Raw genomic sequence first — 26348 nt, forward strand, 5'->3', positions numbered from 1 at the left:
ATGAACTTCAATGAATTAATTCACTATTTATAATAATTAATAGTGAATAATGAATGATGATTATACTCAATCAATAATGAATGAAAGAATTCTTTGATTGATTCACTCAATACAGCAAATCAATTCCATCACTTACAAATGTAGCTTTCATCATGTCATTCAAAAAAATATCACTAGCGGATCCAGGGGGGGGGCACAGCCGGCCCGTGCCCCCCCCTTTGAGAGGCACAATTAAAATTTGTAATGTAAAAATGCTGTTAATACCGAAGGGTGCCCCCCCCCCCTTTTTGAAAGTGAAGACCTTCCTTTTTTGCTTCCCAATTTTTTTTTTTTTTTTGGGGGGGGCTTGTCAAATTTTTCCTCGGGAAAATGTACCTCCTTTCGAGAAATCCTTGATCTGCCCCTGTAAATAATACACTTTTTTATGATATGCGGTTTAAGTCCATACCTGATTTGTCACTACTGCTGGTCAGAGAACAAGCGTTGATGAGTTCATGTATGGTATCCTTCACTTGATCATCAGAATGCAAAATGTGCACAAAAGCTTGGTTCAACGGAATACTAAACAGGCAATGAGACCTAGGGAAGATGCAATGGACATAAAACAAATCAATTACAAGGATTTGATAACTTATGAAATGATAAATTCTGAAATTAGGTATCCTTCATTAGATCAACAGAATTTGACATGTGTTCTTGGTTCAAGTAAAACTAAAGAGGTAATGAGATCTTGGGAAGATTAAAAGAAAATAAAATAGATCAATTACAAAGATTTGTTAACCTATGAAATGATAAATTCTGGAATTAGGATTTGCACAAGATTTGTCTTTACTGGACCCTTCAGCCCATCATCAAAAAGCAAGTATGTACAAATGCTTGGTTTAAAAGGATACTGAACAGGTTTACCTAGGTAAGTACAATATCTAGGATTCGTTAACCTATTAAATTTTAAATCCTGTGATTCATATAAGGATTCGCATATGGACTTCTACATTGTAAATTTGTGACCTTTGCAGCTAGCTGCATCACTACTACAGTGTGTATAAATGAAGTGCTGTCTATTTTTTTCTTTTGAGGGGCATTTTGGTTCAATGGAAATAAACAAAATTAAATTGTGTTTGTAACAACCTTCTGAGCAATAGAAAATTTTAAGTCATATATAGTTTTCTAGGAATATATCAAAGTGTTAACCTTTTTTTATATGCACTGCAGAACATTCTCTAAAATCATTTAGTTCTTTAAGGCAAACACTCTTGTCTTGAGAAATTGAGAATCTACAAGACAAACGTACTGAGAACAACCTTTTCATAAGTACTTTAAGTTCTACCGTCAAACAGCTAACCACGGGCATTCCTTGAAAGCAAAGCTGATAGTATAAATACTGTACTATTTACTGGAAGATTATAATTTTTTTTTTTTTTTTTTTTGGGGGGGGGAATAATTTAAGTACTTACATGTTATTTGTGAGGATATGGCTTTTCCTGAAGATCCTGTAGATCTGATCTTCAAGATGATGTTGAAGAACTTTACGTTGAGATTTTTTCTGTTAAATAATATAAAACACATACACCCTATACACAAACACTTCTCTGTATAAAGGAATGAATGGTACATGCATAATCCACACAGAACCAGATCAATATCCATTCAATCATAAAATAAAATATTAAAAATTCCTGGTATTTTGGTTAACATCTTGATCTTTTTCTCTGCCACCCCCCCTCTCTTATTTTTCTTAAATTACTTTTCTCTTCTTCTCCTTATGTTCTTCTCTGTCTAGTCGTTCTTTACTTTCCCTTTGAGTTCTTCTTTCCTTCTTATTTACCTCTTGCCTCCCCTCCTCTTACTTTTTCTTTGTGATATTTTCATCTTAAAGTCATTCCCTCCATATAAAGAAAGAATAAGGATGGGCTTTATAAATACACCAGCTTTATGAAAAACAAGTGGAATGCCTCTGGCCGTCTCGCCTGCATCACGCGGTTCAATATAGCAGCAGTGCTGACTTTGAATACTACTCTAACTCGCACAAGATGTTCAGTGATACATGGTTACTCTTATGTCCACTTTTTATGAACTACACCAATAAACTTACAGAGATATGATGGTTATTAAACAAAAAACCCCAACATGGCCAAAGTTCATTGACCTTACATGACCTTTGACTATGATCATGTGACCTGAAACTCGAACAGGATGTTCAGTGATACTTGATTACTCTTATGTCCAAGTTTCATGAATCAGATCCATAAACTTTCAAAGTTATGATGGTAATTCAACAGATACACCCAATTCGGCCAAAGTTCATTGACCTTTGACCTTGGTCATGTGACCTGAAACGTGCACAGGATGTTCAGTGATACTTGATTACTCTAATGTCCAAGTTTAATGAACTAGACCAATAAACTTTCAAAGTTATGATGGTAATTCAACAGATACCCCCGATTTGGCAAAAGTTCATTGACCCTAAATGACCTTTGACCTTAATCATGAGACCTGAAACTTGCACAAAATTTTCAGTGATGCTTGATTACTATTGTGTCCAAGTTTCATGAATCATATCCATAAACTTTCAAAGTTATGATGGGAATTCAACAGATATCCCCAATTCGGCCAAAGTTCATTGACCCTAAATGACCTTTGACCTTGGTCATGTGACGTGAAACTCATGTAGGATGTTCAGTGATACTTGATTAACCTAATGTCCAAGTTTCATGAACTAGGTCCATATATTTTCTAAGTTATGATGACATTTCAAAAACTTAACCTCAGGTTAAGATTTCGATGTTGATTCCTCCAACATGGTCTAAGTTCATTGACCCTAAATGACCTTTGACCTTGGTCATGTGACATGAAACTCTAATAGGATGTTCAGTAATACTTGATTAACCTTATGGCCAAGTTTTATTAACTTGGTCCATATACTTTCTAAGTTATGACGTCATTTCAAAAATTTAACCTCAGGTTAAGATTTGATGTTGACGCCACCGCCGTCGCCGTCGGAAAAGCGGCGCCTATAGTCTCACTTTGCTTCGCAGGTGAGACAAAAATCATATAAAAGAAAATTTATTGCAACCAACCTTGTTTTGCCCTCCAAGCCTTGGGTCAGTATCATGTTCTACATGTAAGTCACTCTGAAAATAAAAGAACAATTAAATACTATACATGTATATATATATACAAATGGTACATATTCACAAAAGCGAACTCATTAAAGAGAAATGCCAGTAGTTGCAGTAAACACTGATTTCATGAGAAAGTCTGTAAAACCAGGCTTAATTGCCAGTATATCATCAAGGATCTACATCTGGTACAGTTACATAAACTCAACATTGTGAAATCTTAAAATCTACGCTGAAAAATGTTCACACTGAAGATCACCAACACAGATAAGCACACATTTATATAGCACTTAATACAAATGTTTCTAAGCGCTGCATACTGTTACCCCGGCTTTAGCACGGCTACCCTGATCGGGAATTCAAGGAATTTCTTCCTTCCGGGTACCCATTTACTACACCTGGGTTGAGAGTGGCAAATATAGATAAATGGTGCCAAAGGATGCCAGTGCTGCGTTGAGATTTGAACCCCGGTCCTTGTGGTTCACAGTCCGGAGACTTATCCACTGAGCCACAACACCTCTACATGTGCACGTCAGCACTAAGCCCATCTCACACTATGCAAGTTGTTGCGATCCGAATTTCACATTAATTGTGATAACATTTGATATGGATATTTCAACTTACAAAATATTACTGATCAGAGTTCAGAATAGTGGTAGCATAGGCGGTGGAGGCAGGGGGGATGGGGGGACAGATCCCCCTAAATTTGAGGTGGGGGGGAAGGTCCCCCTCTAAAATTTTAGTTGATAACTTTTTTTTTTTTGCTTGTCAATTTTGTTTCCTGCGTCCCCCCTAAATTTTCATATGGACCCCCCCTAAAATGTGTTTGATCCCCCCTAAAATTTAGGTTGTTGAACTTTTTTTTTTTTGCTTCTTTTTTTTTTTGCTTGTCCAATTTTTTACCTGTGTCCATCACAAAATTTCAGGTGGACCCCTCCTAATTTTGTTGCCGCCAATGAGTGGTAGGACTACTGAAATCAAAATTCAGTCCAGTTAGAGCATCCTTGAATAAACAAAAACAAATTTAATTTTAAATCGTAATCACTTCATCATCGGCTGCGACTTGAAGCTGATTTGGACTATACTCCGTCCATAGGACTTGCCGCAAAGTATAAGTATGATTTTAGTTTTCCTAATGATACGCCAAACTTTAAATAAAATAATTGTACTTCTAGCAACTTTCAAATGCGAAATGTGATTTCTTGAAAAATCGCATCCCACCAAATCGCAGTGTGAGACGGGCATAAGTCACACTTACTTCTTTGTGAACAATCCCTGTATAAACTCACCTTTTGACAAATGAAGAGCAGGCGTGGTGTACACATACGTCCTGATGTCTGCCATTGTCTACTCACTGACATGCCTTTCAGATTGCTACTTAGTTGTGGCAACAGCTTCTCCCTAATTAACGGAAAGTGGGAAAAAATGGACAGGATTTATTTCTCAACAAGTGGAATGCCTCTGGCCGTCTCACCTGCATCACGCGGTTCAATATAGCAGCAATGCTGACTTTGAATACTACTCTAACTCGCACAAGATGTTCAGTGATACATGGTTACTCTTATGTCCACTTTTTATGAACTAGACCAATAAACTTACAGAGATATGATGGTTATTCACCAAAAAACCCCAACATGGCCAAAGTTCATTGACCTTACATGACCTTTGACCATGATCATGTGACCTGAAACTCAAACAGGATATTCAGTGATACTTGATTACTCTTATGTACAAGTTTCATGAATCAGATCCATAAACTTTCAAAGTTATGATGGTAATTCAACAGATACACCCAATTCGGCCAAAGTTCATTGACCTTTGACCTTGGTCATGTGACCTGAAACGTGCACAGGATGTTCAGTGATACTTGATTACTCTAATGTCCAAGTTTAATGAACTAGCCCAATAAACTTCCAAAGTTATGATGGTAATTCAACAGATACCCCCGATTCGGCCAAAGTTCATTGACCCTAATGACCTTTGACCTTAATCATGAGACCTGAAACTTGCACAAAATTTTCAGTGATGCTTGATTACTATTATGTCCAAGTTTCATGAATCAGATCCATAAACTTTCAAAGTTATGATGGGAATTCAACAGATATCCCCAATTCGGCCAAAGTTCATTGACCCTAAATGACCTTTGACCTTGGTCATGTGACGTGAAACTCATGCAGGATGTTAAGTGATACTTGATTAACCTTATGTCCAAGTTTCATGAACTAGGTCCATATATTTTCTAAGTTATGATGACATTTCAAAAACTTAACCACAGGTTAAGATTTCGATGTTGATTCCTCCAACATGGTCTAAGTTCATTGACCCTAAATGACCTTTGACCTTGGTCATGTGACATGAAACTCTAATAGGATGTTCAGTAATACTTGATTAACCTTATGGCCAAGTTTCATGAACTAGGTCCATATACTTTCTAAGTTATGATGTCATTTCAAAAACTTAACCTCAGGTTAAGATTTGATGTTGACGCCGCCGCCGCCGTCGCCGTCGGAAAAGCGGCGCCTATAGTCTCACTTTGCTTCGCAGGTGAGACAAAAATAACACAGGGCTCTGGTCAATGATTCAGCATTTGTGGAGCGTTGTGGCCCAGTGGATTAGTCTTTGGACTTTGAAGCAGAAGGTCGAGGGTTCGAATCCCAGCCATGGCGTAATTTCCTTCAGCAAGAAACTGATCCACAATGTGCTGCACTCAACCCAGGTGAGGTGAATGGGTACCGGTAGGAAATAATTCCTTAAAAAGCTGTGTCCCTATGAGCGCCTAGCTTAGCCGGGTAATATAGGAGCGCCTTGAGCACCTAACAAGGTGGATATGAGCGCAATATTAATACCCTACATCATTATTTGAATATTGAATATTTAAAATATCTATTCTTAATTTTAATGAAGCTCACAGAGAGTCTTACAATGATATTAAAAAGTTTTCGCACTGTGATGCTGAAGCAATCCTAACACGCAACAAACACAATGAAAATGCAATACAAATCAAAATGAAAACCTGGGAGTTCTTTGTTAGAAATTAGTGAATAGGAAAAGTACTTTCGTCCAACATTTTGGAGCTGATGAAGAATGGCAAATATGTTGTTTGTACAGAGTCCTGGTGGGTGTTTCATAAAGCTGTTCGTAAGTTAAGAGCGACTTTAAGAACGACTGGTGATCCCTTCTTGCGGTAAGTGGTATATTGTATTGGCGATGGTTTAGCGCGTAAGAAAGGTTCACCAGTCGTTCTTAAAGTCGCTCTTATCTTACGAACAGCTTTATGAAACGGCCCCCAGGATGAAACTGATGTTCCATACCTCAACCCTTGACAAGACTTGTCATGAAGAGCATTTGACAATAGTTTCTGTATATTCAAGAAAGCATCTGTGTGTCTGTTGCAAAAACTCTCCATTATAAAATATTTTGACATCATTATGACATCACAATTTGACTGCACAACTTCAAACAATTTGGGAGACCTTAATTATGTAATGCACATAAATCATAATTAGGGATTTGTTTTCTCACCATATCTAATGGCTTTAAAAGAACAACATGAAAATTTTGCCTTTATGAATAAAAAGAAAGCATGACATAGAAGTACAGTATTTTAGCAATATCTCACCTTGTTGTTTGCAATGCTCTGAAAAGTTTCACATAGCTGGTGTCGAATACAGCTCTAGGGTGACAGACCTGCATTCAATCACAAACGCAAGCAGAAAACAATAGTCAGATTAATAAAGAACAATTCCAACTGTTAAAAGGAAGCTACAGAATTCTGGATCATATATAATATAATATGTATAGAATAATGTAATTGGATGAAACACACATTTAATTGATTTCCGTTTGATATACATGTCTCGATGCAGATTTAAATATAGAATTAAAATAAAAGTAAATATAAAATACTCCTTCTCTGACCTACACCCCACTACCCCTCTCTCTCTTTCTCTCTTTGCTGTTAACTTACTGCATCAGACTTATTTACAAATATTTGCTCTTTGTGGACACATTGTACTCAACACAACACACTTTAATTTTATGCATACTCTGGATTTTGATAGCATATTCTATGACTCTATGGAGTGGGTTAAACTCCCAGTGGGGTCACTCAATATGACTTGGTGACCGCATGACCAATACCAACATCGCAAGAAAAGGGGTCAATTTCACGGAACGTCCGCGGACAGAACACTCCTCGAAGTAGTGAAAATAGGGGTGGTCACCGTCCTCGATCTGATGGAAATAGGGGTCAGGAAAAAGGGGAGAATGATCACGGTAAGTAAAATCCGTCGCTGGGTCACCAGCCGCAGAGGGCGCGCTCATCATGCTCTGTATCTTTATGTGGACAACTCTACATTTATTTTAATAAAGAATTCTACTTTTCTTATTTTTCAAGAAAAATAAAGTTCTTTGGATTATTGTATCAGTATGACATGGCTCTTCGTTATCTTTAAGGACTGAGCACTCTGACGCCTGTGTTGCAATTTCCTCTAATGAGGAAAGGGTATAAATGCCCTGTCCTTGAAATATGGTAAATAGGGGTAAGGGGTAAGTTTGCGAAATGGGCAAAAGTGTCCTTACAATCTTATAATTAGGGGTGTTTCAAGGTACCATCTTACCGCAAGTTTGTCCTTGTTTTGCGTGAAAATAGGGGTGTAAATTTCACAAAATGTCCTTGAAATTGACTGCAATAGGGGGTTACTTGCATTTGTGGTAATGGTCATTCGCGTCCCCCTCTGCGGGTGAGTGACCCCACCGAGGTTAAACTGCAATACATCAAGAGATTCCCTTTTCACATATCATACAGTAATATTCTCAGAATGTGTAATATACATGTAATACTCACTATCATAATGTGGCATATGGTAAATAAGTAGAGCAAGAGTCTGGCATGTTGACCTTCATGGCTCTTCCAGTATGAATGGCTATCCTGTAAGAAAACATCCACACAAAAATGGTAAATGGTGATTATCTGATTGCTAAGAAACATGAATGCTAGCAAGCAATCAACCGGAGGACCGACAGCTTAAAGCGCTCTCTGAGAGACCTGGTAATGAGGATTAAGGCCTTACCAAAGGGCAGTAGTGCACCAAGTGGAAGTCAAACCCAGGTCACCTGAATCTGAAACCCCGCTCTACCGACTGAGCTATTGCGCCTCCACATATTTATCTTCTTTATTGCTGCAAGTACTTTTTGTCAAAGAGAAAAGACATAATTGGAATAAAGATCTGTATACAGCTAGACTTAATCAAAAAAGACAAGAGTTTGAGTTGGATTTCTAATTTAGCATTAAAAATAAAGTAAAGTAATCAGGACTCTACTGGCTGTTTATATCATCATCTCCACATTTGGATCAAAAATTCACCATTCTGAACAGCATATGTTATCATGAATACATCTGAACATCTTCTGCTACCATGTAAGGCGGATGCTTAACTGCTAGAAGTCATTTGGATACATTTTTGTGCATGTCTGGAGTTGGAATTTCATGGAAAATTTGTGGCACATGATGAAGTGGATCTACTTAAAACACGTTTAATTTGTAGATATTCATCTTGATTCCCTTTCCTTTTTCTAAACATATTATCTCTCTCTCTCTTGTTTGAGTGCAGTGGATCATGGATGTGTGCTGGGTGTGGGCGATCCTGTGTTTGATGAGTGGATGCATACATGTAGAATAATTCCAATGTATGTCCTCCATGTGAATTGTTTACTAGTCACGGCTGTTTCACTCCCATAGGCTATGTACAAAATAAGCCCATCAAAACGCGCGCACAAAATCCGCGCGTGCTGCCCAGCCAGCTAGCATGCAATTTCAACTCTACACCGGCTCGACTTTCAACTTTTCAATTTCCATTTTACACGTGTGAGAAAATTACATTTCTCGTGGTTTGCCTTACCTTCTAAGGTTATCCCTTTCCATCGTCAAATGACGTCTCCAATATATCACGAGAAATCACATTCCAAATTTCATAAATCCACATCAATTCGATGATATTCACATAAATCTTAGAAGTTTAATCCGTTTCGACATTTTCAGTGCAATTCACAAATCAGAGGCTCTTGCGACGAGCGTAAATTTCGGTTCAATATCTAGAAACCCGCTTGTTCACTGTCAGTGTTCTCAACGTCTTACAAGATAGAAAGGCTTGTTAAATAACATATCCGGTTAAGATCAACAACCCATCAGTAAAGTTCTTTCAGTTCTAATTTTGCTACCCAGTACTTCCAATGTACGGCAGAAACCTAATATCCTTATTTGGTTGCCAAATTTCATCTGGAAACTTATTGCACGATCATTGTTTAAATTTAATATTTATAATGTGTATTCTTCTTTTAACAAGTATTAAATTTAAAACAGAATATTTTTTTCGAATTTTATAGATATTGTATGTTATTTTTTGTCAAAAATAGTACCGCAATATGTTAAACTTACTTTATCTAAATTGAAATCTTTAAAATTAATAAATTCAAAATGGCAACCGTCCAATTTGTAAACAATAACCCGAGAGATCGATAAAACTGGACCAGTGCAGTGCCATCGTCGTCTGAGTCATCGATCACACTCTGAATCGGTCTAGATCCAGGTCCAAGACCGGACCGAACCCAGCTAGGCCACGTAAACGAATGCGATTTTTTAGAGGAACATTCTAACTGTTCAACGAATTGTTTTAACTGCTCTTTGACAGCCAAAACTTGAGAGAAATGTTGGATTAAAAAAAAACTTTGTACGGTACGGTACTGGTACGATATTCACGTCTGACCGCATTTTGTGCCAGGATTTCGTGATCCTTTTTAGACTTGCATTTGTCACAAGGGCAGTCTTGTCTGTTTTGGAACAGTCAATCGAGTCGACAATACCACGGATCAGGATCGATCATGGAAAATCATGTAATTGTTAATTTAGTTGCCTCTGGCTGTACCGTTAAGGGGTTTAAAAGTGGATTGGTCTATTTTTTTATTACCGGTATTATTATTTGCTTCAAGTTAGCAATCCTCTGCCAAAAAAAAACATGCCAACCATTTTCTCTTTCAAAATAAATAAAAAAAACTTAAGTTATTTAGAACTTGACATTAACTTGACAGTTCAACCAGCTTTTTAGGCACAGATCCAGGAAGAAGGGGGGGTGACTAATTTTTTTTTTACATTTTTCTTTCCTTTAATGGAAAAAAAATTCTTCCAAACGTAGAGGTGAAATTTAATTTTTTCCCCCTTTAAAAAAAAAAACACCCCCAACCACAATTTATCAAAAAAAAATAATAACACCCCCAACCACAATTTATCAAAGGCAGATCCCAAATTTTAAAATCACGGGTGAGCAAAGAACAAAATCGAAAACGGAGCTGGTGCAGCTGACAATTTTCTATGAAATTTTCTAAGATTAAGCTATATTTACAGTTTGATATGGTCAATTGTGATTTTCAAAATAATGAAGAGTGGGGGGGGGGGGGGGTCCCATCAGACCCTTCCTGGATCCACCTCTGACTGGTTTGTCCACAGTTAATGCATCCCCTTTTATTAATTGTCTGTTGTCAGTATAAAAAAAAAAGATTTTATAATACCTGGGCCCCATTGCATTAGTTACCATTATGGTAACTTTGTCATGCAATGGCAACTTAAATGGAATCCTTGATCTTAATTTGGCTATTGATCAGCACTTATGTAGTTTCCATGCATGATAATAACTAATGAAACGGGGCCCTTTGGTGGAGGAAAATTGAAATGGGGGGGGGGGGAATGTTGAAATTTATTTTTTTTCATTGTGATAAAAATGCTGATAATAGTATACATGTTTAATGGGCGATCATTCACAACAAAGAGGAAATGTGAATTGTAGGTCTTGGTTCAAGAACATTTATTAATTAGTCAAATAAAACCAGCCCCTGCACAGAGAGGTAAATCAGAAATGAGAGGAATTATATAATAACACATTTGGTAATATATATGGCCTAACTTATCAATAACAAACACAATATACTTTATCCATACAAAATAAACATAATATGAATATTGAATATCATATAAACAGAATACATCAATATTCCAAATCATACAATCATATGAAGAAATATCAATTGACATTATGTAATATCTTGTCACATTCCTTCAACAAAATATATCAAAACAAATACTAAAACAATACGATTAAGTTAAATAGTATGATATCATTTCATCAGAAGCTTTACAAATGCATCTTTTAATATTATGTAGCTTAATATAATAATTATCATAATATGTCATGTAAACCATCAATCAAACTCACAGAGAATTTAGTATATACAGTCCCGAAACAATCTGGAACTATAAAGTCTTATCTATCAGTGATGATAAGCAAGCAGTCTGTAATAAGTTAACAGTGTAAAAATACAATTCACAATCAAGTATTTAATATATTAAACATTAATAAATACAAATAAGAGATAATTGTCATTTCTTATCATATACCATCATTCATGTATCTCTCTCATTCGTAACTACTATTATCTTCAACCACAGTTCTCATTCTTTTAATTATTAGCAAATTAAAAGGAATTAATAAAATAACCACACAATTTCACATTCATATAAAATATCAATTCAATTAATTCAATAGCACATATACTTCTACTCACCAATAAGCCATTGTAAAACTTTCCAACATAACAATTCATATATTCAGATTCTATATATGGTTGTTGTTCATGTTGATCAGCATAAGAAAATAAGTTACACAGGTCTGCTTTCAAGAGGAAATCTGTTTCTCTGACTAAACAAAGTTGAAAAGAAAATATGTTGACATCGCAACGCATCTATAAATGCGTTGCGGTTGATGCAAAAAAGGCACACCACTCTGCAACCATTGATATTACGTAACAATAAGATACGTAACAATCACATTACCACATTATGACCAAGGCTGGATTCCTCTTTAACCGTGCTTATTTTTTTAAATGTACAACATTGAAAAGTATTATTTACACCTGGACATTAGTATCACTGATCATTATTGCACCAGTTTCAGGTGACATCATCAAGGTTAAAAGGTACTGTAGTATCAATAATAATCAATGAATCAATGAATTTTATTATTTTATTATCTCATGAATAGCATTTCTTATTCATCTTAGTTGTGTTTTCAATGACTGCACTGCTTCTAGATTGAATCAATTAATGCAGACAAGATTGCCACAGCCATTCCCCATGAATAAATCTGTCAGCTTTTGTTTGGAATTTGATCTATTTTAACAGCATATTCAAAGAAATGAAGCCCATGCAATTTTAAATTTGCTTAGACGGGAGTAGTGGCTTGTTGGATCCCCCTCTAGATATGATCTTGATAAAAACGTCACACAAGGCCTTACTTATAAATTGCATAAAGAAACTGATGTGTAGATAAGATAAAGGAGCAAAAAGTTTAGTTCATAGACATGTAATTCATGGGTACCTGGATTGGGTGAAGATCTCATTTTACTGGGAGAGTTCATTTCAACAAGTCAAATCTGCTGTATATGTATTACAGTAGCTAATTTTTCATTATTTTTATTAAATATTCTGCTATCAAATTAAAAAAAAATCATTATAATTGTTTTTTCTATTACTAGACAACATCAGCAAATGAGAGTTTTGAGAAACATGTACAAGTACTGACATCAATGTGCAGAGTATGTGCTGGAAGGGTACATGCTACTGATAAATTAAAAGAATGCGCAACTGAAAGATACAGAAAAGAAATTCTTGCAGTGTTTGATGTAAGCACGTTTGATGATCAAGCTGAAATCCATCCCAAACATCTATGTCGAAAATGTCTACGAAAAGTTCAGCACCAGTCTTCTGGAAGAAGAAACTACGGCTCACAGCATTTTACAACTATTCAGTGGACAAAACATTTGAGAAAAAACTGTCGCATCTGTCATCACAAATGGAGACTAAATCCACAGAAAAAAAGGAAGTACACTTACCATCATTTACACAAGACAAAATCTCTAGAGTATACTATTCCTGCTGGCAACATATTTGAACATTTACATAAAGGAAGTATTGTCATTCCCAGTTCTGAGCAACTATCAACTGTTCATGAACATGACTGTAATTTATTCACCTGTGCAATTTGTCAGTGTATTTTGGGATGTGGTACAAGTGTACAAACATCTTGTGAACATACATGTAACTTCTGTAGTGAGTGCCTCAGTAAATACTTCATATATAACAAATGTACAGTTTCACCATGTCCAATTTGTAGCAAGAACATTTCCATAGCTGATGTTACTAGCAGTCCTCGGTTTTTGTACACAACTTTATGTGAACTTGAAGTTTATTGTGTATGTGGTAAAACTGGACTTCTACAAACATTCTCACAACATATATGCAAACTGCAAGAAAGACCGGTAGAGCGTCAAAATGTAACTCTCCAAAAAGCTGGGGTGGCGATTGAAGAAGCAATACGACATAGTGCTGATATTCCCAGATCAGTGGAAAGAGCCTCCAGTTTCGTCGTTTGGAAGAAGCTCCAGGAAGATGGTCATGCCATAATTCAGACACCTGGAAGAGTAAGTAACACCAATTTTTTAGAACTTTGAATGAGATAATTATTTTAATTCACAGCTCATTGCCTGTACAAATGTAATATACCACCTGATAATTTCTTTCGAAAAATCGTAGGCAAAACATGAATTTGACGAATGGTTTAAAGAATTTACAAAACAAATTCATCCCCTTAAAAGATACTCTAAACATTTTCATATCTTACCTTTCAACACATTTTCTGAAAATATTAAACATTTATGACCTAGCTTCCATACACAAAAAACACATTTGTGATAGCATTTGACATAATAATGAGAAATTGATAAATTTTGCCACCTTTTTCCCTGTTTCTCTTTCATTAAAAGTTTTTGGGAGCCATTCCCCTTATATGTAAGCAAGTGAGTGACAGCTATTCATCTCTTCTAGGTGGGTATATGCATAAGAATCAAATTTCATTTTTAAACATGTTTCTCGCAGAAGGCCATCAAAATGTGACATGACAATAATGCTTACTTTGTATTCCACAGCCTATACATGTGAAGAAAGCTTGTTCTTGTGAGTCATTCAAAGAGATTCAACATAACGAGGAAGAATTTGATGCAGCAAAGACGTTGGCCATGATGAATGATGTGCATCTTACTTGGTCACAGTACAGACAGATGAATAGGTAAATTTTACTGAGAGTGAATAATGTCATACTGACCTTGTTATCTTAAGTTTCCTCATTCTTCTTGTCTGTGGGTAACTACTTAAGTCCTGTCGAATGAAGATCTGGCTTTGGGGGGAAGACTTCAGATATTGGGCAAACAGTACGAGGAAGCAGATTAACAGGTATTGTATTGTCCGATCTCCCCCCCGTCACATGTAGTGTCTCTATCACTGCTGTAGCCCCATTCCTGCATACTAAGGACTTGTACTGTGCAGTTCCAGTCTGAAGGCAATTAACAAAAGACTAGGTTGGCCAATCCTCATTTGAACCGGGGGGGGGGGGGGGGGCAGGGACTTGCTTGGTCCATAGAAGAGTCACAGACTGGAGGTGTTTAGTGATCCTTGTTAGGGCTGTAGTTTATTTCCCAGTTCACTGTCCACTTCTAAGGAAGCAAAACTTCTCCCAGCTCTACTCTTCCTATGAATGATAGATTGATAACAGTTAATTAATCTCTGAATATCATTAACTAACCCTTCAAACATTCAAATACATTGAAGAAATATTCATGATATAATAATGTTTAAAAGGGTACTCATATTCATTCATGATTTCTGTCTTAGCGGATGACGTATATTTCAAATATCACTAACTTACATACAGATACAACAATGGGAAATTCTCTTCTGAACGTAAACTACGAGCTCTGAATTCTCAGCTCCAGAAACAAACGTATGACACAATTTACATTGACGAGGAGGAAACTTTTCACATCGACTCCAAGAAAACAGTCACTAGAACAGCCAAACACCCATATGTATACATTTCAAATTTGCAAGAAACTGTCATGGATTTCCTTGAAAGTAATGAAAAGTGAGTATGTTATATTGCCTTTTATATCTTTTTCTGTTCATTTCTGTTCATAAACAATATGAAACTGATTTATTCAACTCAGGGAACTGGTCATTGTCATCAAAATGACAAAAAATAATAGTCCATGGCCAGAGGCATGAATTAATTCAGTTAAAGTAGAAATATTACACACAATTCGAAATTTTTGCTCAAAACAGAATATGTATGGGATTTGTAAATCAAATCATATTTTCGAGGAAATTTTCATTTAATATGCACTTGCACAATGTTGCATAATTTTGGAACCTTGTGCCAATTGCCACAAATATGGCTTTGAACTTTCATTTTAATACAAAGGCATGGTGTGGCCTGTCACATTGACCAAATATGTTAAAAAATGTTGAGACCAGTCTTTTAGTTAAAGCCGCTATTAAATTGGTAGAAATCACTATAACGTACCATATCCCATCTTTCCACAGGAGTGGATTTCTCACAAATCATGATGGGGTGATCCCTGAAGATCAAGTCTGGATCAAGTTTGGCGGGGACCATGGTGGGGGGTCCTTCAAGCTGGCAGTAGAGGTCTGCAACGTTCAAAATCCCAATGCCTCTCACAACACCTTGATTGTCGGTTACTATGAAGGTCCGGATTCCGTGTCATCCCTTCAGATAATGATTCGTCCCATAGCGAGGCAACTGAAACAAATGAAGAAGAGTAAATGGAGGTATTTATCAACATCTAACATCTTCAATCATTTCAAGAAAAAAGGCGTTGAGGGTGGGCCATTATATCCCCCAACCCGGCCCCTAGGACTATCAGGATAAAAATTACTGTTTCTTAATTTCAGTTCCAACATGTAAAGTGAATCACATACTTTAATCTACATATATATTAATCTATCAATCGTATAACATGCCATAAACCTGTGACGCATTTGAAAATCTTTTGTAATGATAATCTTTACATTTAAAATAAATTTCAGTTATATATTCAAACATATTATTTATAGGACTGCATTTAATGTTTGAATTTGGGCTTTATTTTGCAGAGAAAAAAAGATACACATCCTATGTTTCGGAGACTACGAATTCCTGGTGAAGACATATGGGATATTCAGCTGCAATGGTAACTTTAAAAGTATATTTTTTTTTTATTATCACATTTTTGTCATGAAAGGCATACCAAAAAAAATTTAGTAGAAACAGTTTTGTACCCACCCAAGGCTTAACGTCTTGTGAATTTTGGGGATATAAAGCTTCCCTACCTGATCACAAACCTTTTTTTTAATCTGATTTTGATAGAAATAGGCAAAGGTTGAAGAATATTCCTGTAAAATACCAAATAACAAAAAAATCATTTTCAATTAAATCTTTTGCAAGATGCATTTAATTTTCTCAAAATGAAAAATAAGACCCATGTTCTGCTAATTCATAATACTAAAACAAGTTTTAGCGTGACAAATTACCTGAATGAATTGAATTCATGACTTTATACTTACATGTATGCAGCTAGGTACTGCTGTATATACTGTCTTCTCACCAGAGATGGGATGCAACGGAGCAAGGAAGAACGGGTGCCTTCTGTCAAACGCAGCCTAAAAAAGATCAAATCAGACTTCAGGAAATTTCGCAAGAGTGGCTCAAATAAACTAATCTCCAAGGAGGTCTCCCACAGCATTGTGCGGAAAGCTATGATACCGATAGAGATTGATGATGTAAGTTCTTTTAATAGTGAAAAGGACAAGACCACTCCCAAAACGAGTCGATTAGAATAAAAAGAGAAAAATACAAAAAAATCACTTATGCACATTTTGGTCTTTATGCAGATGAGGAGACTGTTATCCACTCACTATTTCTTTGGTATTTTATTATATGAAATATGAAATATTCTAATTTTCTCCTCATTGTTAAGTGAACCAATGATTAATTTCTCCCTGAACATGTGGAATTAGCAGTGTTTAATACTATATGGTTCAGTCAAGTTGGTCCTTATTGTCAAATTTGTAAGAAAAAGGAAATATTGCATAATTGAAACAATAGAAATGGTGAGGGACATCTACTATATCATTTGCATGTCACCAAGTTGTGAAAAATAATTGAAACTTCAAAATGTCATAACTTTCTTATTTCACATCCAATTTGATGAAATTTTCTGTGTTATGTTTAATGTATTTTTCTCTTATTATTCAAATCAACTTTTTTTTTTGTGCAGTGGACTTGACCTTTAATGATTACTACAAATGTATCATTAATGCTACTCAAATACACACACCACTATTAACATAAATTTTATGTCCATGACCCAGATTTAAAAGTAATGTAATGAAAATTATAAGGAATGATCTAACATGCCAGCAGTACCGACTTGATAATTATTTCTAAGTTTTATGAAATAGATCCATTACAGAGATATGATTGCATTTAAAAAATAATAAATAGTGTGCAATTTCTTATTTTGAATGTAGGTCGTCATCCCAACTCTCCACCTATCTCTGGGCATATTCAAGAGAATATACGACTTGTTTGAGAGGGATTGCCTAGCAATTGAACAAAAGATCAAACATCTCCAAGAGCTGCCAGAGGTCGTGTTCCTCCATCCGAAGTTGGGCCCACTTATTCAAGGGCTAGAGAATACCCTGCAGACATTTCATGTCTATAGACAACAATACCATGGAGGAGCTTTTGTGGGGAATCATGTGAACACATGCTGCAAGGTAATGAATTGAAAGATAATTTAATATCTCACAAAATCATATTAAATGTCAAACAATGGCTTGTATCACCATTGAAGATCATGTGACACCAGGGGAACATTTTGTAAAAACATTTTCAACCAACAAATTGTCAGATCTGGGAACTTACATTTATCGTTACATTTATGAGAATTAGAAAATAATAAGGTAAAAACGTTTGTATTTTCATTTGACACTATAACATTCTTTGGTACCAATTTTTTAAAACTAGTTTTCAAATACACTCTTTTTATTTAGCCTGAAGTTATTGAGGCATTGACACAGAGTCCAATACTCACCTTAAGAAGAATGCAAAATGAGATGGACATCCCGCATGACATCTTAAGGCAAGCAGCAACCATAGGAGAAAAGTACAAAGAGCTCTTCTATGGCTTTGCAGATTGCCACTCAGCAATAAGTACCAAGAAGAAGATGTCTGAAGAAGAGATTAAACAAACAGGTATCTTGAATGCAATGATTGCAATCAATACAAAATATTTCAATTCAATAAGCCAGTTCGTAGTTCCATTCTGTGAATGATCAGGGGATTTAATTAGATAAGCACGAACTTTGATTTCTTAATTATTCATATATTCTGTTGAATTGTGTTTTTCCATTTACATCCACAAAGTTCAACAATGCATCCACGAACGACATGTATTTCAGTTTGCCTAGTACATTGTAAAGCATGCTATAATATGCATCCAAAGTAGAAATGCAACAAATTCCATCATGGAGTGTTCGTTGGTGTGCTATTCTAGTACCCTGGCCTATTCAATTCCTTCATCCTGCTATGTAAGGCAAGCTTACGTAATATCTTGCTTTGAAATCTGCCTATCATATTGAAGTAAATGAAAGTTCATTTGGACGAAATTGTCAATGAAGTAACTATGAACTGGTCTATTGCACATATCAAATGTATGGCTTTCAGCTTTTTTTATCTTTCACAAGACAAACTTGTTTTGAATTTTGTAATAGCTATTACCATGGGAAATGCATTTTAATTCCAGGGGGTAATTATTTATTTCAAATACAGTTCTAGGATACTAAAGCTTCTGTTCTCTTTACATTACTAGTATAATGAACTTTAATAGATAGAATCTCCAACATGACACAATTTTGCAATTTTGAATGATTATTTAGTTTAATCAATTCATTGTTCACACATATTCTCATTTCTATTCTTCTAGCTATTGTAACATGACTAAATTTTCATAGAAGTAAAAAATAAAATTCAATATCAACGTTTTATTTTGCATAGACATGTAGTTTGGGGAAAAAAGAAAGAAAATGAACGATAGCTGGTCATGATGTTCGTTGGTTGTGCAGCGATTCTGAATTCTATACCTCCTTAACAAAACAAAACTCTCCACCTACATGTTTACTTCTAATTACTTTTACTATTTTTCACATACAGAAAAGGCAATTGGCATCTTCATGAGAATGATTAGGAAAGCGGGCATATCAATATCGCCGAAACTGCATATCCTAGAGGATCATATTGTCCATCAGCTTCACAAGTTCAGAGTGGGACTGGGGCTCTTAAATGAGCAAGGGATCGAGTCCATGCACGCCAACTTCAACCAACTTCGCAGAAGAATGGCAGGAATATCCAACTCAAACAACAGAATAATTTCCATGCTGAGAGCACATCACATGACCACACTACCGACAATTAAATCTCAACAGAGACAACCAATAAAGAGGAAACTTTTTCACGAGGAATAATGTCCATTGACTCTGTGAACACATTACATGTATAACCATTAAATCCTTATGCAACAGTAAAAAAAACCCCAAAGATGTTATGTTATTTCCGATGGCATCCCATTGGTTGGTTTTGGACACGATTTTGCCAGGATGACATGTCATCCTGGCAAAATCGTGTCCAAAACCAACCAATGGGATCGTGTCCAAAACCAACCAATGAAACTGACTGGTAGCATGAGTCGAGTTGAGTCTGTGATGTTCAAGGCTTACTAGAGCATACTTGTAAATTCGATATGATCTATTTACATTTGAATTTTCTAATTGAGGAAGTTAACTGAATGGAAGAACTATGAACTGTCTTATATATCTTGTTTTATTATGTTTCTTATTATGAAACATACATGTACCTATAACCCTAAATAGACTTGGCCATATCGATGCCTAAGAAGAATGGTGGGGGCAGAATCAGTCCCAGTCATTTTAGGGTTAAGAAAATTATTAATTATAAAGATAATAACTTAGCCCAATATCACATGAGACTGAAAAGTCTTAAGAAGAAAAGGTCTGTATTTATTGAATATGAGTGTAATTTTTCAGATGGGCCTTTATTATAAGACATTACTGCTAAGAGTACTACATATCGAGTTTGGATTTTGGAACCTTGCCAGTGTACACTACTTGAATAGATGTTATGTTCCTGGTTCATTTTTTCTATAAACTACAATTCAATAATAAAGGCCATCTATTAAAGGCATTGTAAATTAATAACTAAACTATTAACAATTAAATGTTTCAAAATTGAATTCTTGTGCCTGTTCAGAAATAACAGAACAACAACATGTAAAAGCAACTTTAAAATACATGTATGTTAACAATTATTTGAAAAGTGAGCAGGAAATATCGAGTTTGCATGTTGCACGTTTAGCGAGCTTTCATGACATACTTGTAAAGAACCACCATTGAATACATAATTACATTTTTAGAAATGTAGGTAAGGAGTTTGTTTGTATTGTTGCTATGTCTGATAAACTTTAAGGCTGTCATGAAGAATGATATATGTTAAGTCAGCAGTCAATTTGGAGTATGTCTATGAATTTCATGAAAATTTGTTTGTAAAGATGTTTAAGGTTTGTAAAATTTGAAAAAAAAGTTTGAAGATAAATTCATAAAGATAGATTTGCTAATGATCATGTAATAAATCTTTAGAAATATGTGACTGAATTCATCTTATTATAATTTCATGCATCATAATTTTGAACTGGTTCTTTAAGACTGTATTGTCCTGGTCTTCATTAATTTTTGAAATAAGCAGGATATATATACAATGTGTTATTTGCTTGATATTTGAATGCAAACACGAGGCGATAGTATTTTCCAGTCTCCCCAAAATTCTGGGCATCTACATGTAAGGACACATAAAATAGAGCTATTTTTCATATTTAGTACTGAAAAATGCGAATACTAAGTTTCATAAAAAAATACGGATTTATATAGTTTGTTTTATGTGTCATCCTATGGTATTTCTTTAAAAATACTTATTTGCTCATCAATATACAGATTTTCAGCTTTAAAAATACTGAAATGTTCTTGTTCAGCTTGGCAGCTGAGATATTTTAATTAGATCAGTGCAGGATCTCTAACTATAGGTCAGCTCAGGGAAGTGTTTCATGAAAGGACTTGTCAGACATTTAATCCAACAAGTCCTGTTTTATCCGACAGTTACTATAGTAACAGTGCTTCTTAACCAATCAGAATCCAGGAAAGATGTCAGATCTGACAACTTGTCGGACAAAAAATATTGATGAAATGCCCCCAAGAAGTGAATTTAGAGTTGAAAAATTGGAAGCTGTGACATTGAATCAATGTCGATTGTGAAACAGATATTTTGTAAAAGGTACTGGATAAACATGGAACTTGTCTTCAAGGAGTTTAAATTATTTCAACATTTATGGTAGAATTTTGTAGGGTTAGTGTGGTAATGAAATTGACAGAATTCATATTCAGATATGTACATAAACATTTAGTATACATTTATTCTTTAAATTTAGGTACATACATGTACCACCTTCTAATAATTTCAATACATTTAGAACCAAGTATCTGTATCATCTTTAACTTTTTTTTTATTGTTCAGAGCAATAATGGGGGAACTTATAAGGTAATAGCTGTAGAATTATAAAAAAACAGTATTATTATCACAAAAAAAGCCCATATTTCAATGTTTGAAAAAAAATCTGAAACAAAAATTCTCTGAAAATTAATTTTGGTCAGTTGATTGTGGGTAGCAGCAACTCCCATCTTACAATGTACTAGGGTCTGATCTGTGACTGGGGTTTGAACTCATGACCTTCCTTCTAAAAGACAGACACTCTATCAACTGAGCCAACACACTGATGAAAGTGCATGCAAATCATTCCTATTTGTTGTAAATATTGACCTGATTTATTGCTAATTATGTGATGAACAGATGAGTGACAGGGAGAAGTAAGGATATTGGAGATACAGAATTTTAATTCGTTTTATTTTGTAACGTCACAAACGAGGCACATCATCAACAAATCGAGCGACATGAATTTACAATAATTTGATACATGTATATGAAAAAATTTATTTGCCGGCAAACAGTTGTTTTAAATGTTTTTTTTGTGATGTATTGATATATGATGCAGAATTATACTCTGATGTAATATGAACATGCACTTTTAATTAAGGATAAAATTTTGGATGTAATATTATCATTCATATTTCTTGTAAATATTGGTCTGATTTATTAATCATACGGTGAATAGAGAAGTGAGAGGAATCAGGAGAAATGAGGATGTTGCAGATATAGATTTTATAAATCATTTAATTTTGTGATGTTACAGACTGGCAGATCATAAATAAATCATTTGATCTACATGTATTCCCCAAAATTCCATTTTATAAAATGTAATTGAAAATGATATCCCGGGGTTGACCTGGTGTTTAATAAAGCTGTTCATAAGTTAGGAGCAACTTTGAAGAACGACTGGTGAATCTTTCTTACCATTTCTTACCTAAACCACCACCAATGAAAATATCATTTACCACAAGAAAGGATCACCTGTCATTCTTAAAGTTGCTATCAACTTATATGAACAGCTTTATGAAACAGCCCATTGGACTTCTTAATTCATCATTTATTAGACCTCTCGTCTATTTCATATCTTTAATCTTCATTACAAAGCCAAGCCAAGCACGTGCCCCCCCCCCTTTGAATAGCAAATTGAAAATTTGTAATGTAAAAATGCCATGTAAACAGCGGTGTACCCCCTTTATTTTAAGTGAAGACATTTTTTTTTGCTTGTCAAACATTATTGGGTACGAAATACCCTTACTATGTAGCAGAAAACCTTTTTTTGGGGGGGGGGGGTTTGTCTAACTTTTTCGGGTACGAAATATCCTTTATTTGTAGTTGAAGACCTTTTGTTTTTGCTTGTCAAATTTTTTCCTCTGGAAACTGAATTTGCGCCCCCCCCCATTGGAAAATTATGGATCCACCCCTGTATAGTACAACGCACCAGTCAGTTGACTGTACTTTATCAGGAGAACAAGTGGGATAGGATAGGAAAATGTTTTACACAGGTTTAGACCTATTTAAAACTAATGATAGGCATTTATATAGTGCCATCTATCTATAAATATTATATTCCGAGGCGCACAAGAAAAGAAATAAAGTTTGGATGAGTGTCAAGTTGCCAATAACTAATAATGTTAGAAAAGACAAGACTTCAGTTTAGATTTGAAGGTCTCCAGTGATGGTATCATTCTTAACCCTAAATAGACTGGGCTATTTCGACGCCAAAGAAGACTGGGGGGGGGGGGGGGCTGATTCAGCCCCCCCTTATGATCTCCGCCGTCGATAGCGCGATTGCAAAGAAAATTGGCACATGCGTTACCTTTGGCATTATCTACAAAACTATAACATCAAATTCTGCAAAAAATCTCATGTCTCATTAATTATGCTAATTTATGCGTAAAATCATAAGTTTGCTCTAATTAATAAAATAATGCCCCTGAAATGCTAATTTTTGTTTCACATACTCTAGATAGGCATCTGATCGAATTGATTTTTAAAAAATTTCAAAATCACATTTATTTTCTTATGTATTCTATTGTTTTCTAAATTTCTTATGTATTTCTTTGTTTTTCGACTTTTTGTTTTTTATTGTTTTTTCAATGGAAATTATTGGGGACTTTATTTCTACCTTAAAAAAGATAAAATTAATTGATTTTAAGCAGTAAAAGGAAAAATAATGATACATTTATGAATTTTGGCTAAGAACACTATTTGCATTGGATTTGTACACAAATTCACGTTTTTGAGTAATTTTGGGTCTGCATGCACTTACGAAATGTTGCGTAATTTTGGAACCGCGTACTCGGGGGTCACAATTTTGGTCTCAAAAGTTGCGCGAGACTTGAAAGTAAAAAGTCAGCGAGCGATGCGGTCAAAAAATTTCGCGCGGCGGATTTATCGCGAAAAATGTCGAGGGGGGGGCTGAATCAGCCCCCCCAGTCTTTTTCGGGTTAAATATAACAGCAAATTATTCCAGAGGTGCTGAGGCAGAGAAAGCTTGCGAACCATATGGTACACATGTCTTGGGAGTCTTGTTGCTGGTGTGATGATCTTCGGCTACGAGCTCGTGCATATAAGGCATGACAAGGTCTTGGGGATATGTTGGTGCCAAATTTTCAAAGTGAGAAGTATTTAAAATTCTATATCCATCTAAATTGGCAACCAATCACTAGCGTACCAAAGGGCAGTGGGCAGACTGCCCCCCCCTGACGAGTTACAACTCATGCAAGGAATGTACCCCCCCCCCTTGCCTTGACGGTCACAACAGATCCCTGAGGAGCCACAAGTGGTCCCCTCTTGAACTTGAAGACCTTATTTTTGGCTTGTAAATTTTTTTTCTGGTACAAAATCCTTTATTTGCTGTTGAAGACCTTTTTTTTGCTTGACAAATTCTTGGGCAGACGAATTTGCCCCCCACCCCTTTGGAAAATCCTGGGTACGCCACTGTAACCAATGTAACTCATGGAGAATTGGTGAAATGTGTTGATATATTGCATCAGATTTTTTGTCAGTCGCGTTTCGGCATGAGCGGGACTCGAACCCCTCACGTTGAGATCTACGATCTTATCCGAAACATGCGCTCTAGTCTAACCGACTGAGCTAAGCTGCCTGTGTGGGTCTAGGATGGGCTATGCTGTGAGAGAAAGCAGATAAGGTGGTGAGTTCCTGAAGGGTGGTGCAGACAATTTAAAATAAGAAATTAATCATAATCTAGTAGTAGAACTGTAGTCTATATTTACATTCTAAATCTAATATTAATTTAATCTAGATTTGGTCTAGTGCTAGTGGTCTACAGATTCATAATTTAAGAAATACTGAAAGTATAATATCAACAATAACAAATTCACACCCGCACACAACTGTGCAGCTGTGAAACAGAGCGTGAAATACCTTGCACCAGTCAGCACAATGCAGCAGGGCTGCAGCGTCTTGCGGCATGTGCGGTATCTGGGCCTCAGGCCCGGGAGTCAGGGCATGGGGTAGGTCTGGCCACACGCTGCGGCGCCCGCAGTCGCGATGGTCACTGACTACACACACAGAATGTGCTGTATCGAAAAATCAACCTAAAATATATTATACTGATGGGTCCCACGAAAAATTGCGGCAGAGGAATCTTATGTGCATTCAAAACAAAATCATTATGAAGATTAAGTACCGACAAACCGGACAATTCACATTTTGGGCTTCAAAAAGTTCCATTTTAGGAAAAGATTCGCGAGTTCACATTTGTAACCCAAACGCAAACATGTAGACATAAATGGAAATAAATAAAAAAATATAATTACAATATCATACTTACGACTTGAAACATAGAAAAAAATGCTTTCTCCACGGAATTCTTGCGAAATAAAGGAACTGCTGAGGACAACAGAGAGAGTTGGTCGAGCCAGAGCCAGATGTCCCAACTTCCACCAAACATTCTTTACATCGCACATGGGTACATAGTCGCAGTTAACGTTGAATGCATATGCGCACTCGGGCCGCAAGGGGGCGCTGAGCTTATTTTCCCTGTGAAACAGCCGTGTAGTATGTTCAAATTTTATATTTGTAAAGGGGCACCTGCCTACAAGGTTTTATTTTTTGGGTTGCCTCTTTTTACCATATTTTAATTTCTTGTATGAATGCATAAATATTTGTTGTATTTATTCATGTATGTTATTTTGTAATATATTTGAATATTTTTTATATGGTGAATGGATGAAATTGAAAATTGGTAATGATACGTTATTTATACAAATGCATATGACACAAAAAGTACATGTAATGATTGTGAAACACACACCCTGGAACAATTGGGTAAATGTATGTTCTCAGGAATATAATGAAATGATTTCCAAAAAAAATATATCATAAGAAGATTATTCCAATCATCTTGAAAAGCTATCATATGTACAGTTTAACAACCTTAAAGGGTAGGGAGCGGGTGGGGGATATGATACTCATAAATATTTCATATCTCCATTTATTACATATTTTTTTTTTTTATCTGTCCATGAATCACAACAATTTAAGCATTTTCCATTCATTTAAAAATAATTCGGCAAACCATACCACAAAAAGTCCCTAAATACATTTTGTTTTTAGACAATAACAATTAAAGCAGAAATATATTAAAAATTATCTTCAAAATCATCGAGTTGAAAATCCAAATCGAGATAAAATTCTGTGTTTTCTTTCATTTCGT

General features: G+C 35.5%; 2 protein-coding genes and 1 long non-coding RNA gene across 5 annotated transcripts in view; 1 reads left to right on the top strand and 2 right to left on the bottom strand.

Moving 5' to 3' along the window:
• LOC121427244 (protein smg8-like) overlaps positions 1 to 26348 on the bottom strand; it is a 49171-nt gene that overhangs the window by 14393 nt on the left and 8430 nt on the right. The window contains exons 5-10 of the mRNA XM_041623561.1: positions 7966 to 8049; positions 6739 to 6806; positions 4409 to 4520; positions 3078 to 3131; positions 1455 to 1543; positions 449 to 579 (exon numbers count right to left, since the gene is read on the bottom strand). Of these exons, the coding sequence (XP_041479495.1) occupies positions 449 to 579; positions 1455 to 1543; positions 3078 to 3131; positions 4409 to 4520; positions 6739 to 6806; positions 7966 to 8049 (538 nt within the window). The remainder of the gene's footprint in view (positions 1 to 448; positions 580 to 1454; positions 1544 to 3077; positions 3132 to 4408; positions 4521 to 6738; positions 6807 to 7965; positions 8050 to 26348) is intronic.
• On the bottom strand, positions 12398 to 15695 carry LOC121427245. Its single transcript, XR_005971681.1, has 3 exons — positions 15581 to 15695; positions 14327 to 14749; positions 12398 to 13638 (listed from the first exon to the last, which is right to left on the bottom strand). It is a non-coding gene; the product is annotated as an uncharacterized LOC121427245 (long non-coding RNA).
• Positions 12753 to 21296, top strand: LOC121427243. 3 transcript variants are annotated; one of them, XM_041623557.1, is made up of 9 exons: positions 12753 to 13646; positions 14151 to 14290; positions 14933 to 15142; positions 15601 to 15846; positions 16171 to 16259; positions 16631 to 16836; positions 17587 to 17835; positions 18112 to 18313; positions 19271 to 19620. In XM_041623557.1, exons 1-9 carry the CDS (start codon positions 12753 to 12755, stop codon positions 19579 to 19581), a joined length of 2547 nt encoding a protein of 848 aa, XP_041479491.1. In that variant the 3' UTR covers positions 19582 to 19620. The 3 variants fall into 3 exon arrangements, with proteins under 3 accessions (XP_041479491.1, XP_041479492.1, XP_041479494.1); XM_041623558.1 differs by having other exon boundaries at positions 16171 to 16247; XM_041623560.1 differs by lacking the exon at positions 12753 to 13646 and having other exon boundaries at positions 14138 to 14290; positions 19271 to 21296.

The sequence above is a fragment of the Lytechinus variegatus genome, chromosome 14 (assembly GCF_018143015.1).
Source record: "Lytechinus variegatus isolate NC3 chromosome 14, Lvar_3.0, whole genome shotgun sequence".
NCBI lineage: Eukaryota > Metazoa > Echinodermata > Echinoidea > Temnopleuroida > Toxopneustidae > Lytechinus > Lytechinus variegatus.

Coding starts and splice junctions, on each gene's coding strand:
- LOC121427243 (XM_041623557.1), top strand. CDS start 12,753: ATGTGCAGAGTATGTGCTGGAAGGGTACATGCTACTGATAAATTAAAA. Junction 14,291..14,932: donor CAGTACAGACAGATGAATAG/GTAAATTTTACT, acceptor ACTTACATACAG/ATACAACAATGGGAAATTCT. Junction 17,836..18,111: donor ATGTGAACACATGCTGCAAG/GTAATGAATTGA, acceptor CTTTTTATTTAG/CCTGAAGTTATTGAGGCATT.